Source organism: Gallinula chloropus (genome assembly GCF_964237585.1).
Source record: "Gallinula chloropus genome assembly, chromosome: Z".
NCBI lineage: Eukaryota > Metazoa > Chordata > Aves > Gruiformes > Rallidae > Gallinula > Gallinula chloropus.
The window spans coordinates 72,986,355-72,998,450 of NC_140089.1; the positions used below are offsets into that span (position 1 = coordinate 72,986,355).

Consider the following 12,096-nt stretch of genomic DNA (forward strand, 5'->3'; position numbering starts at 1 on the left):
TTCTCTTCTGCTGAAGCCACTTGCAGCTGCTTATCATGTAAAATTCATCTATGCTGATTTAGTGCACAAACATGGATGGTGACAATGTCCACTGTTTACCCAAATCTCCACACGTTTTCCTCCTACACTTTTATAGTGTCTCTTCTACATGTTGACCACTAATTTATTTTCAGAGAACTGTATAGTGGTTAAGGTTGGAAGGCACATCTTGTCTAGTCCATCCACCCTGCTCAGGGCAGGGTAACCCCAGAGCAGGTTGACTAGAACTGACCAGTCTGGCTTTCCAAAGATATAAACTCCCCATCCCTCTCTGAGGAATCTGTTCCAATGAACAACTGCCATTATAGTAATAAACTAATTAACATTATCATTATGTTTAAGTAGAATTTCCTGTGTCTTGCCATTTCCTCTAGCCCTTTCACTGATACAAGCCACTGATAATATACCACTGATATAAGCCTAGCCAAATCTTTTTCACTATTTCCCATTGGGTATTTATACACATTGATAAGATGCCTCCTGAGTCTTCTCTTCTCCAGGCAAAACAATATCAGAACTTGAGTTTTAACATTCCAAATCCTGATCACCTTCAATTACCTAACGAACTGTGCTGGTGCAGAAACTGCTTTTTTAAAAAAAACCCCACCAAACAAAAAGCAAAAAGAAACAACCAAATAAAAAGCCTTTACAGGTTGAAATTCAAACCTGCTCTAGGATATCTGACTGACAAAAGCATGCACATTTACAGTGTAGACACTCTTGTGTTAGGAGCTACACCTTCCACCAGTGAAAACAATCCTGTCTTGTGTCCTTGAGAGCAATCATAAAGCGTTTTAAGTTGATTACAGGTCAAAGGAATAGTGAAAGCGAAAAAGAAAGAAATGGAAGAAAGATTTACTTTAGAAGAGACACATGAGGATAAACTCCTCATGCTATACAAGTAAAAAAAAAATCAAGCATGAATTACTAGGAATTAGAAAGGTAATACAGAAAAGATACTGTAGCAGCAGATGTAGTTCAATAAATTGATCTACAGTTATTAAAGACCAAGAAGAAATAATGAATGTTCACTCAAAGAATATTTCAGCTAAAGACAGAATCTTCAAATTATGTAGGAAAAAAAAAAAGAGTATAGATTTAAAATTACTGCAGACAGTTACAGGTCAATACAGCTGAGCAGACACCATAAAGCTGTCTGTCCTGTCTGGAAGATCTATATATTCTTTCAATAGCATAAACTAGATTGCACTTGGGTCCTGCAGAGACATAAAAAAGCATGTCAAGTGTCCTTCTACCTCCTTGCATTCTTCAAGGATTTTTTTAAAAGACTGCAAATAAACTCCTCATAGGGCATCTGTTACTGGTGGCAAGTGGCCCACGCAGGTGTCTTTGAAGCTGAGGTAACAATGGTTAATCTCACATCTTCAAACTCCAGCTTCAGGATAAACGGGTTAGTTATCAGTCTTTAGGCTGCCTTAATTCTGAAGTAGATGCAAATAATGCCTTTAATTCCAAACTTCTTCAGGACGATATAGTGATGTTCATAGTTTCCTCCTTTCACATCACAACATGCATTCATAAATGCATTAGTAGTGTCCAACTATTAATTTCTTGTAGCTTGAAATTCTTCTTAGCCTATTGCTAGATGTGGGACTACCAAGTCTTCCAGGTAAATCAGTTCTAAACATTTATATTGCCATGTATTTACCAGGTAAACTACATAATTTGTCAGTATACTACAGAATGGCTGCAGCACAATCCCTGTAACAGTTACAGACCTCCATTTCCTAACATCCTCCAACTGTTCATGGTCCAGGAATTCCACAATCACAACAGGATAGGCTGCTTTAATACTACCTGGAACCTTTCCTGTAGTGAACCAGTCACAGGATCAGCAGCCCTGCCAGAAGTCCCCCCTGAGTTCCTGAGCAAAAGAAGGGGAACAGTTACATGGTTTCCCACACTAATCTCAGACCCATTGTGGGATTCCACTCTATCACTACTATTACCCAGGAATCATAGACATTTTTTGTTTGGAAGGAACCCTTTAGATCAGCAAGTTCAACCATCACACTAACCTGGAATTCACTACTAAACCTTGTGCCCAAGCACCACAGCTAACTGTCTTGTAAATACCTCCAAGGATGGAGACTCCACCACTTCCCTGGACAGCACATTCCGATGTGTGTGTAATGAAGAAGCTTTTCCTAATATCCAATCTAAACTTCCCCTGGTGTAACTTGACGCCATTTCCTCTTGTCCTATCACCTGTCACTAGGGAGAAAAGGTCAGCCCCCATTTCTCCACAACTTCCTTTCAGGTAGTTGTAGAGAGCAATTGGGTCTCCCCTCAACCTCTTTTACTCCAGACTGAACAACCCAGTTCCCTCCACTGTTCCTCATAACATTTATTCCCCGGTCCCCTCACCAGCCTTGTCACCCTTCTCTGGACACAGTCCAGCTCCTCCATGTTTTTTTCTGCAGTGAGGGACCCAAAACTGAACACAGCATTCAAGGTGCTGCCTCAGCAGCACTGAGCACAGGAGAACAATCACTTCCCTAGTCCTACTCACCATACTAGTCAATACAGGCCAGGATACTGTGGCCTTCTTGGCTACCTGGGCACACTGCTGGCTCCTGTTTAGCCAGGTGTCAAACAACACCCCTAGGTCCTTCTCTGCCAGGCAGCGTTCCAGCCACTCTGCCCCAAGCCTGCACACTGTTTGGGGTTATTGTGACCCAAGTGCAAAACCCAGCACTTGGCTTTGTGGAACCTCATGCCACTGGGCTAACCAGATCCCTTTCTAGGGCCTTCCTACCCTGAGCAGATCAACATTCCCACCTAACTTAGGATTGTTTGTGAACTTATTAAATACCAAAGTAAGTTTCAGTACTAGAATCACGGGCACAATGCTTCCTTAGCAATTACCTGCCTTTTCTCAATTACCTGCCTTATCTTTGTCAGGGATTTGCTTTGCTTTATGACTGGCTTCATTGCTTGTGGTAGGAATGACACTCTGTAGGAAAACAGAAAATTTGGGAAAAAACCCAAACAAACAAACAAAAAACCCCACCAAGCTGAACCCAAAAAACCCACTGTCTCAATGCTGTTTCTTGGTCCCAGGCACCAAGGGCTTCATATTAATTGTGAAACATAAATTTCTAATTCATGTTTTTTCAGGATCCTCGAATTGTATTTCTTTTAGGTCTCACCTTAGTGGGCTTCTGGTACACTACTAGAGTAAAATGTATGCAGTCACATACTGTTTGCAACCTCAAGTTTTTCATTGCTGATTTAGCTCATGGTCTTCATTGTCAGATTGTTGACGTTCCATTTGCTTTGACACTTCTACCCATTTGTCAAGTCCATTTACTTTGAAATTTCCACCCACATGATGGCTTTCTTCTCCATGAAAAAGCAGTTCTTACATAATCTCTTTTGCAGGCTTTCTTAGGACTATGGTAACCAGACTCAGTTTTCACTCACACAGCATTATTCTTTCATACCTGACCAGGCTTTGTGTTAACTCAATGCAAACTTCACAGGTCTTCAGTGCACTCTGGCTATACTACTGCTTGAGGATTCCTCATGCACTGGAAAGCCATTTTAATTGCTTCCATCAGAGAGACACTGCCAGTATGCATGGTCTCTACAGAGCCAGTATGCCAAATTGTGACCACACTATCTCACTGATAGTTGAGTCCAAAAGTTGCTCTTGCCCCAGGGAAAGAAAAATACCACCCTTCGATGGAGCTCCAGAACAAGGAAGGCTTCATCTGTTTCTGAGATAAAAGGAGCAGGTGCCTTATCCAATGACAGAAAACACCAGTACAGAAAACATAGCAGGAGAGACTTCTGCACTATCAAGCAGATGCTTTAAATGTTAACGCTAGTTCTGTTTCAGACAGCAGAAATATCTCCCCCAACAGCTTGGTGTAATGCTGACCCTATACAGACGTAAGAAAGTTTCAGAGTTTTCCCATCTCCTTTCCACTTCAATTTTGAGAATGCTACTTAAGCAGTTCTATTCCAGGTCACCACTTGCAGTCTCAAACAACTGCACAGGTAGAATTTTGAAGATCAGTCATTCACCTGAAAGCAATACAAGTTTTAAGTAAAGCAATTCAGTACTAGAAAATAATACTTGCCTCATTATGTAAAAACAAATCTTGTATTTAGATTTTGCCTTATGTTCCCTCGTGACATGGTCCAATAGGCCTAAGCAGAAATTAATAAAGTAAAAAGGACGCAAATTTGAGAAACTTCCATCCTGTGTTCTTTGAACTGCCTTTCTCTGGGTTTTGGGTGGGATTGTTGGGTTTTTTTAAGAGCAGATTCAACAAAATAGATTGCTAAAGAACAATGCTCTGAGACCTGAAGGACTAGAATGATAGGAGGGTTTTTCCAAGCAAAGCTAAATAACAGGAATGCTGGGGTGTCTAAGTTTTCTAATTTTAAACATTTGGTACCTCTATAGTCTTTAAATAAAGTAAGAGCTTTCTTTTGACTCTATCATTGTAAGGCAGCATTAAACACCCCAAATAGATGAGTACAAGATGAAAAATTGCTATAAAAACTACATATACTATGAAGCTTCAATTTTGCCAGCAAGTGATAAAAAAAGACAAAGCCCATCAGACTTTTCTTCAGAAAGTAAAACAGTGCCACCCACTGCTTTTCCAAGGTATCCCCTTGCCTTCCCACAGCTGCAGAAAGCTGAAGTTGGTTTATTGCAATTATAAATTAGTTATAAGCCTTCCTTTACTAGCCTGCTTCAGTTTGGGTTCTTCTACTAGGTTACACATCCACAGTGACACTTCAGTCAACAGTAAAGCTGCACTAAGGAAAAAAAAAAAAAAAAAAAAAAAGAGTCATTCACTGATCTTGCTTAACTACAGTTGAAACCTCAGGACAAAGACTGAATCACAGAAAATTGGTTTTTCTCCCCTGGGAGCAGCAGTAGTTTCTTGACTTTACATGTCATCATTCCACAGCCACTACCTGTACACAGTTTGTAGTTTCAAGCTGAAGGTAATACCATATTACACCAACTGTAAAGGCTGTCTACAGGGTCAGAATACCCAACTGGGTTTAATATCCTTCCATTCTTATTGTATTGTCCCTTTCTTACACCAGAAAACACTTGCTTTTAAGCTAGATCACATGTCATTCTTAAACTGCTGGGTAGGTGTGCTGATAATCTTCTGTTCCTACATGGAGCATTTGTTTAAACCAAAAATTGGCAGTGAACAGAAGTGGTAATGCTCAAGCATCACTAAGAGTGCAATGTTCACATGTATCTTACTTACCTGGATTACTTACTTACCTGCTGGTGGAGAAAATGGCAACTCTAGTTCATTCCAACAAAGCAAAGTGCCAAAGACGACTCAACAAGTAGCTCTTCTCTCACTAGCAGTTTACAACTGTAAGCAGAATTGCCAGTTGCTCAGGCTGATGAATTTGCAGGCAAGTATTTCAACAAGAGTCATGAATGATTCGGCATTCCCTAAAAACTATTTGACCCTTAACAAGAAAGCCTGAAAACTCTTAACAGGTCAGCTGTAGGGTACAGAACTATGTAAAATTCTAGGCACTTAATTGCCTCAAAACCAGATACACTTCAGTGCTAAGGAAATATTCCTAACAGACCTTACGTCTGGTATCTTATTCATCAAGAGCACCTAGTCCTAGTTTGGGCACAGCTTAGGTTTACTGAAACCAGATGCAATACATCGGAATATCAGCAACACCAAGATGCTTACAGCTGAAATCAAGGTCCCAAACTGGGGGGAAAACTGTAGACTCCAAATGCATTTGCAAGCTTTCTCTATAGTTCCTGAGGTAACAGCTTAAAAAGGTGCATGAACATGCATAATAAAATCTTTGGAAACAAGTTTTATTGTGCTTATACAACTGCTCAAAAATTACCTTTCTGTGTAACTGAATTGCCAACCTATCATTTTTAAGAAACTTTTTATTCTGAACTCACTGTTTCTTTGAAAAGAGTAAGCACGTAGGACAACTAGCTTATTTTCAGGCATAAAATTAGAAATTTTTCATTAATCTTGGCTATTGGGACAGCAATTACCAAATGATGTCATCAGACTGTCATAAAAATTCATACTTGGCTGTGATAATTCAACACAGAGCTATGGATCTCCTGAAATAAAGGATTCACATCATTTTGAATTGGTGCAAAAAAAACCACGAAAAGACATTAAGGTATTCTAGGTATTTATTTTTCAGTATACAGTATCATACACTTAAAATAAAGCCATAAGGCCCAAATATCATAGAAGATGTACATAGTGTTTGCTAGACCAATACTTGACTAATAACAAGGTGTATTCCAGCCCATGCTTCATAGAGTTACAATGAAGTTTAGGCACATAAAGAGGAATACTTTAATGATTTACAACTCTTTTGGTCTGTTTAACAGAAAACGAACCAAATCAAACAGAATTTCATCATTAAATCCTTTCACATCACCATCTTCTACAACATCATACAATGGCTTACTCTCTGTACCCCAACAAATGTTCTTCCGAGGATTATTCTGAATTGTTTCTGCAGTCAGTGCTAAAGTATTTAGCTGGTAACAAAAGAAAGCAAAATATTTTCCATCAGTCACTACTGCCTGCGATACAAAAGGACGGGTGACATCTGCTTCATTCCAGAATCCTATAAAAAAACAACACTAATTACACAGGGCTCAAAATCCCTATCAGCACACACATCTAAATCCTAATTCTGAAATACAAAAAACCACTGTGAACTGCTGCTGTGGCTCAGTAGGATAAAGAGACCCCTCTGCCCTAGCAACACAAGCATTCTTCATACAGACTAACTAGAACAGAAACACTAGTTATGGGTATTTCCAAGATCAGGGACATGGTGGCATATTTATATTCCCCTATCACTGACTGATAGAAACTCAACACTGACCAGCCAAGTGACTTCTCAGAATTGCCCTGCACACAAGTCATGCAAGTGACCTGACAGGAAATCCTTCAACTGTTCGAGGCTCCTCCTAGGGCTGTGAACTTCTGCTTCATGACAGATGCAAGTGTAATGTATCAGCATGACTACAGTAATCAGACAGACACCACCAAGAACACTATCAGTAACTATACTTCTTCAAACAACTCCTTCTGAGCATTAACAGTCTTTTAAATTCTTTATATATTTACGTGTGTTTGCACACACGGTAATATTCTTTAAAGGTATTTGGTATCATGTGCAAAGAACACTGTTACAAACTGTTAAACTGTTACCAAAAAAAGAAGAAACTTAATAGATTTGAATAATACTGTCCTTGTAACTCATAGTGTGCTTAGAACTGTAGCCAGCTTTTAAGTCAAAACTTAACTTCAATGTTTTATGTCCACAAAAAAGTCAAGGTTTCTAACATACCATTACACACACAACAAAAAATAATTACTGAGAGCCAGTAAGGATTTTCTTCCATGTATTTTTTCAGAACGAACTACAAGCCAGCAGGTATCTTCTAGTAACACTATATAACAGTATTTATGTGAATAAACAGAAGTCTTATCTGGTCTGTCCATCCAGGTATTCTGGGATTTTTAAACATAGGTGATAAAGTAAGGCTGCTAACATTTTTCTTTCTCTTACTGTAGTTTCCTAGAATTGACATTTCTGAAACAAGGGGCTAAGAAACAGTTGGTTCAGAAATAAAAATAAAAAATAAACTATCTACCACCTTTCCCCATAATAAATATGGATCAATCAAGTGAACGTAGGATTCATGGGTAATTAATTCTTCCGAAATCAAATTCTTAACTAACTCCCTTGTACAAGGTTTGCTTCTTCCATTAGATTCTGAAAAACCTACTTAAAAAGATGGTCCTCAGAACAAAGAGCATAAAAAAAAGGTGGTAGGATGAAAAAGGTAGAGAACGTTAGCACAGGCACTCATGATGAGGAAGAATTTGACTGTCTCACCTTGATACATTGCTTGTGCTGCTGTCCAGGCAAAGAGACTCGCAATGCCATTAGCTCGATAAACAACTTCAATCTGATCCTCAAGATTCATTCTCAGAAATCTCTCTCGTTTCAGTTTATCAGGAATAAGATGAAACTGGGTGTGTCCATAACAGCATGGATCTGCTACCTTTGATCCTGTTCCCAAAAAGAGAAAAAAAAAAAAAGGTCAGAGGTGATTTATGCACAACCACACATACAACAGGTCAGAACCTCTACTGGAGTCTGTATACAGATTCCTCTGTTTTTGGGGGAGGATGGAGCTTTGCCAACTTCAAAAGGCAAGAGTCCACATACTAAAATGTCTCTGTGTAGATCTATCAAAACTCAAAGCCAGTTTTTGCCCATTTTTTATGCAAACCCTACAAGCAACTCTGGACCCACAAGTACAATACATGCAGGAAGATGCTACTCCCCACTGCCTAACTGACATGAAACCTCAATAGAGATTTAAATACTGTGTATATATATATATATATAAAACATAGTTATACACCGTATATAGTATAGTCATATACAATATAAAGTCACACCTCTGCGTGTGGAGGGGGGGGGGGGTTGATTTTTGGTTGGTGATTTTTTACCCCCCAAAAGCAGTTACTATTTCATGTCTAGAAACTCTTACCTATAAATACCTTGTTTTCATATTGCCTTTTGAACAATGGCAGTTTGGATGGCTTGTGGTCAATAACAGGAACCTCTCCAAGATCTGATTCCAGCGGTACAATCTTGAAAGAAGTAGAATAAAGAAAAGCCGTGACATCAGGCCTCACACAACATGCTGCCTTCTGGTCAGGCAGCAGGAAGGTGGAAGTTTTGCTCACACAGACTATAACTTTAAGTGAAGTTAATTTTTTGGCAATGGAACTCTTTTGCTTGTCACAAGCACATGCATGTTATACTGATGTCTGAATTTTCTGCAATATACAAAAAACCACTGTGTGAAATGGTGTTAAAGCTGCCAGTTGGTATTACCTTCAAAAACACCATCTGCTTCTGTAGATAAGCAAGAACATTTCCAGCAGTAGTCAATAAACTCTGCTGGTTCAAATTAGTTCACAGGTAGTCAGAGTTCCACGTTATGTAAAAATTTCAATTACCTTGAGAGTTCTTTCAAAATGCCAGAGTTTGGAACATCTACTGCTATTAACCTAAACAAACTGTACAAACAAGTTAGCAGTAAATGTTCAGCATTTACAGAAACTGTGCAGCACTTTTGTGTTTGTGGTGGGCAACAGAGACCCTTGTTGGCTACACAATTACCACTGCATAAACCTACAAGAGAAAGGTTAGAATACTGAATTGGCTTCCAGGAAAGTGGACATTCAAGAAAACAACTATTAAGCACTACTAACGGGTAACAGAGCCCACTTTTCTTTCTTATTCTTCTCCGCTGACAGAACATCTCACAGCACAATTATACTTGTGGACACAAGCATAAAATAACTTATAAGCATAATTTAAAAACCTCCCATTTAATGAGGTGTAATAATATGCATTTTAGCTAAAGTACAAGCATGACCAAAAGTTCAGTAGACCAACTCAGTATCTACAGACCAGTTACCACAAGAAGGCAGTAAAGGCATTAAGACTTGAAAAATGCACAAAGGTGCTACCTGCCCGACTAACCAGGTCCTTCATGTACTACCTACTGCATGGTTCCAGTGTGAAAAACATAAGTGAAAATGGATCTGATTAACTTGATGTTGAAAATATCCACACCTCTGGAAGTTGCTTTGGTACACGAATCTGGAGGTGTGGGTTATCATCTATCTGAAATCGCACAGGATCCACTCTTCCTTTTCGATGTCCATGAACAATGACCTCCTCGCCATGATGCCAGTAATAGTTTACTTCAGGTTTTAAATCTGAAACAGGACAGATAGAAAGAAACAAAGATCATCCTTTTGCATTTAAAGCCACCCTAAGTCTGCAGTAAAGAATAAAAATAAAAATCCACCCGCCCCATTTGGGACAATGAAGACACATTATTAGTGATGGTCTGAAGAACTCGGCTACCCCACCGACACTCCCACCAGGTTCACGGGCCGGCCTCACCGCTCAAGGGCTCCTACCTCCCTCTCCCTCCCATTCCCATTCCCATTCCGCACCAAGGGAGGAGGCAGCCAGCAGCGGGTTGCGACCGCACAGGAAGGCGGCGAGGGTGGAGACGAGCTGCGTAAGGAAGGGGCCAGGGGTGTGATCCTGATCGCGGTAGAGAAACGGCCGCTTCTTCTTCTGGTAAAAACTCTCCTGCAGGAGAGCGTCGCAGGCGAGGGAGCGCAGCTCCCCCATATCCAGAAGCGGTGCCGCTTCCGCCGCGGGCTCAGGGGTTTTCGAAGCTCCCGGCACAGTCGCTCCCGGCTCCGGGGCTTTAGCGGCCTCGGGTGCCACTTCCGCCGCGCCTTCCGGGGCTTTCGCGGCCTCCGGCGCCGCTCTCGGGGGCAGTCCCGGCACGAAGACGGTCTTGGTGAAGCTCCGGTACCAGCGGTCGGCGTTGAGGGCGAAGGTCTGCGGGTACACCATGTACTTGGGCCGCTGCAGCTGCCCATAGAGCCGCAGCTTCTCCTCGATAGAGGCCGCCGCGTGCACCCGCTGGTGGAAATGCTCCAGGCGCCGCCGCCTGGCCGCTTTGCTCTTCGCTGTGGCGGAAGCCACTATAGGCGGATACAGCGAGTCGGGGGCCTGCGAGGGGACAGCGGACTCCGTCTGCGAGAACCAACACCGGCCAGGCCAGAGCAGCCGCCGTCCCCTGAACGCCGCCATTTCGCAGAGAACGAGACAGTCGGCAGGCGGGGTCCGGCAACCGGAAAGCCTGATTAGCTTCTAGGAACCACGTGAACAAGCCGACCACCCAATCGGCAAGCTTCCCCGAGAGAGAGAGCGCTGCCGGGATAGGCTTGGGCGGAGCCTTTTGGGCACGGCACTTCCCCCGCGGCGTCGCGCAGCTGCTGCACATGCGCTCTGGTTGTGAGACGCTGCTTCTGCGGGGGCGTGAACTACAGCTCCCAGGATGCACAGCGGGAGGCCTCCAGGAAGTGCCGCTCTGCGCTCGCCTCGTTTCCCGGGCGCTGGGCGCGGCGGCTTTGGGGAGGGGGGCGTGCGGTGCCTTTGTTCTCCGTACCGGTCCCTACTTCAGAGGCGCGCCCGCATCTCAGACTGCGTGGCGCCCGTGTCAGCTCTCATTGACGAAGAATGAGCCCGTTTCCCATGAGCTCAGCTAAAGGAAATGGTTGTTGCCCCCCGTCCTGCTCGTGTGAAAGACAGACGGCTCAGTCTCAAGCACGGGGATAAATTATAAAATGTAGGGGAAATTGAGGTTTAGTAACGCCACGTGTGGAGTGCTGCACCTGGGACATAACAACCCCATGCAGCGCTACAGGCTGGGGGGAGACTGGCTGGAGAGCTGTCAGGCAGAGAAGGATCTGGGGGTGTTGGTTGACTGCAGACCGAATACGAGTTAAGAAGTGTGGTCAGGAAAGCCAATGGCATCCTGGCTTGTATCAAAAACAGCCTGGCCAGTAGGTCTAGGGAGGTGATTGTGCCCCTCAGCATTGGTGAGGCTGCAGCTCGAGTACTGTGTCTAATCTGGGGCTCCTCACCATAAGAAGGACATCGAGGTCCTCAAGCAAGTGCAGAGAAGGGAAACCAGGCTGGTGAAGGGGCTGGAGGGCAAATCTTATGAGGAGCAGCTGGAGGAGCTGGGGATGTTTAGCTTGGAGAAGAGGAGGCTGAGGGGAGACCTTATCACCACCTACACCTACCTGCGAGGAGGTTGTAGAGAGGTGGGTGATGGTCCTTTCAGCCAGGTGACAGGACATTGGACAAGGGGAAATGGCATGAAGCGGCACTCAGGCAGGTTCAGATTAGATGTTAGGAAAAAAATTTCACTGGAAGAGTTGTCGGGGCCTGGAACAGGCTGCCCAGGGAGGGAGTTGAGTCACCTTCTCTGGATGTGTTTAAAAAAAGGTTAGATCAGGTACTTAGGGATATGGTTTAGCATAGGACAGGAATGGTTGGACTTGATGATCATAAAGGTCTTTTCCAACTTTGTGATTCTGTGAAAAAAAAAGACTGAACCCTTTTCAGTAC

The 12,096-nt window shown here is 42.7% G+C and overlaps 1 protein-coding gene across 1 annotated transcript; it reads right to left on the reverse strand.

The window, feature by feature from the left end:
* Positions 1-6,221: 6,221 nt before the first annotated feature.
* MRPS30 (mitochondrial ribosomal protein S30) lies at positions 6,222-10,770 on the reverse strand (the record flags this gene model as incomplete). The annotated part of the gene is made up of 5 exons (XM_084278015.1): positions 6,222-6,681; positions 7,966-8,142; positions 8,630-8,732; positions 9,727-9,872; positions 10,116-10,770. The coding sequence occupies 5 exons, from the start codon at positions 10,768-10,770 to the stop codon at positions 6,413-6,415; spliced, it is 1,350 nt and encodes a 449-aa protein (XP_084134141.1). The 3' UTR covers positions 6,222-6,412.
* Positions 10,771-12,096: the final 1,326 nt, after the last annotated feature.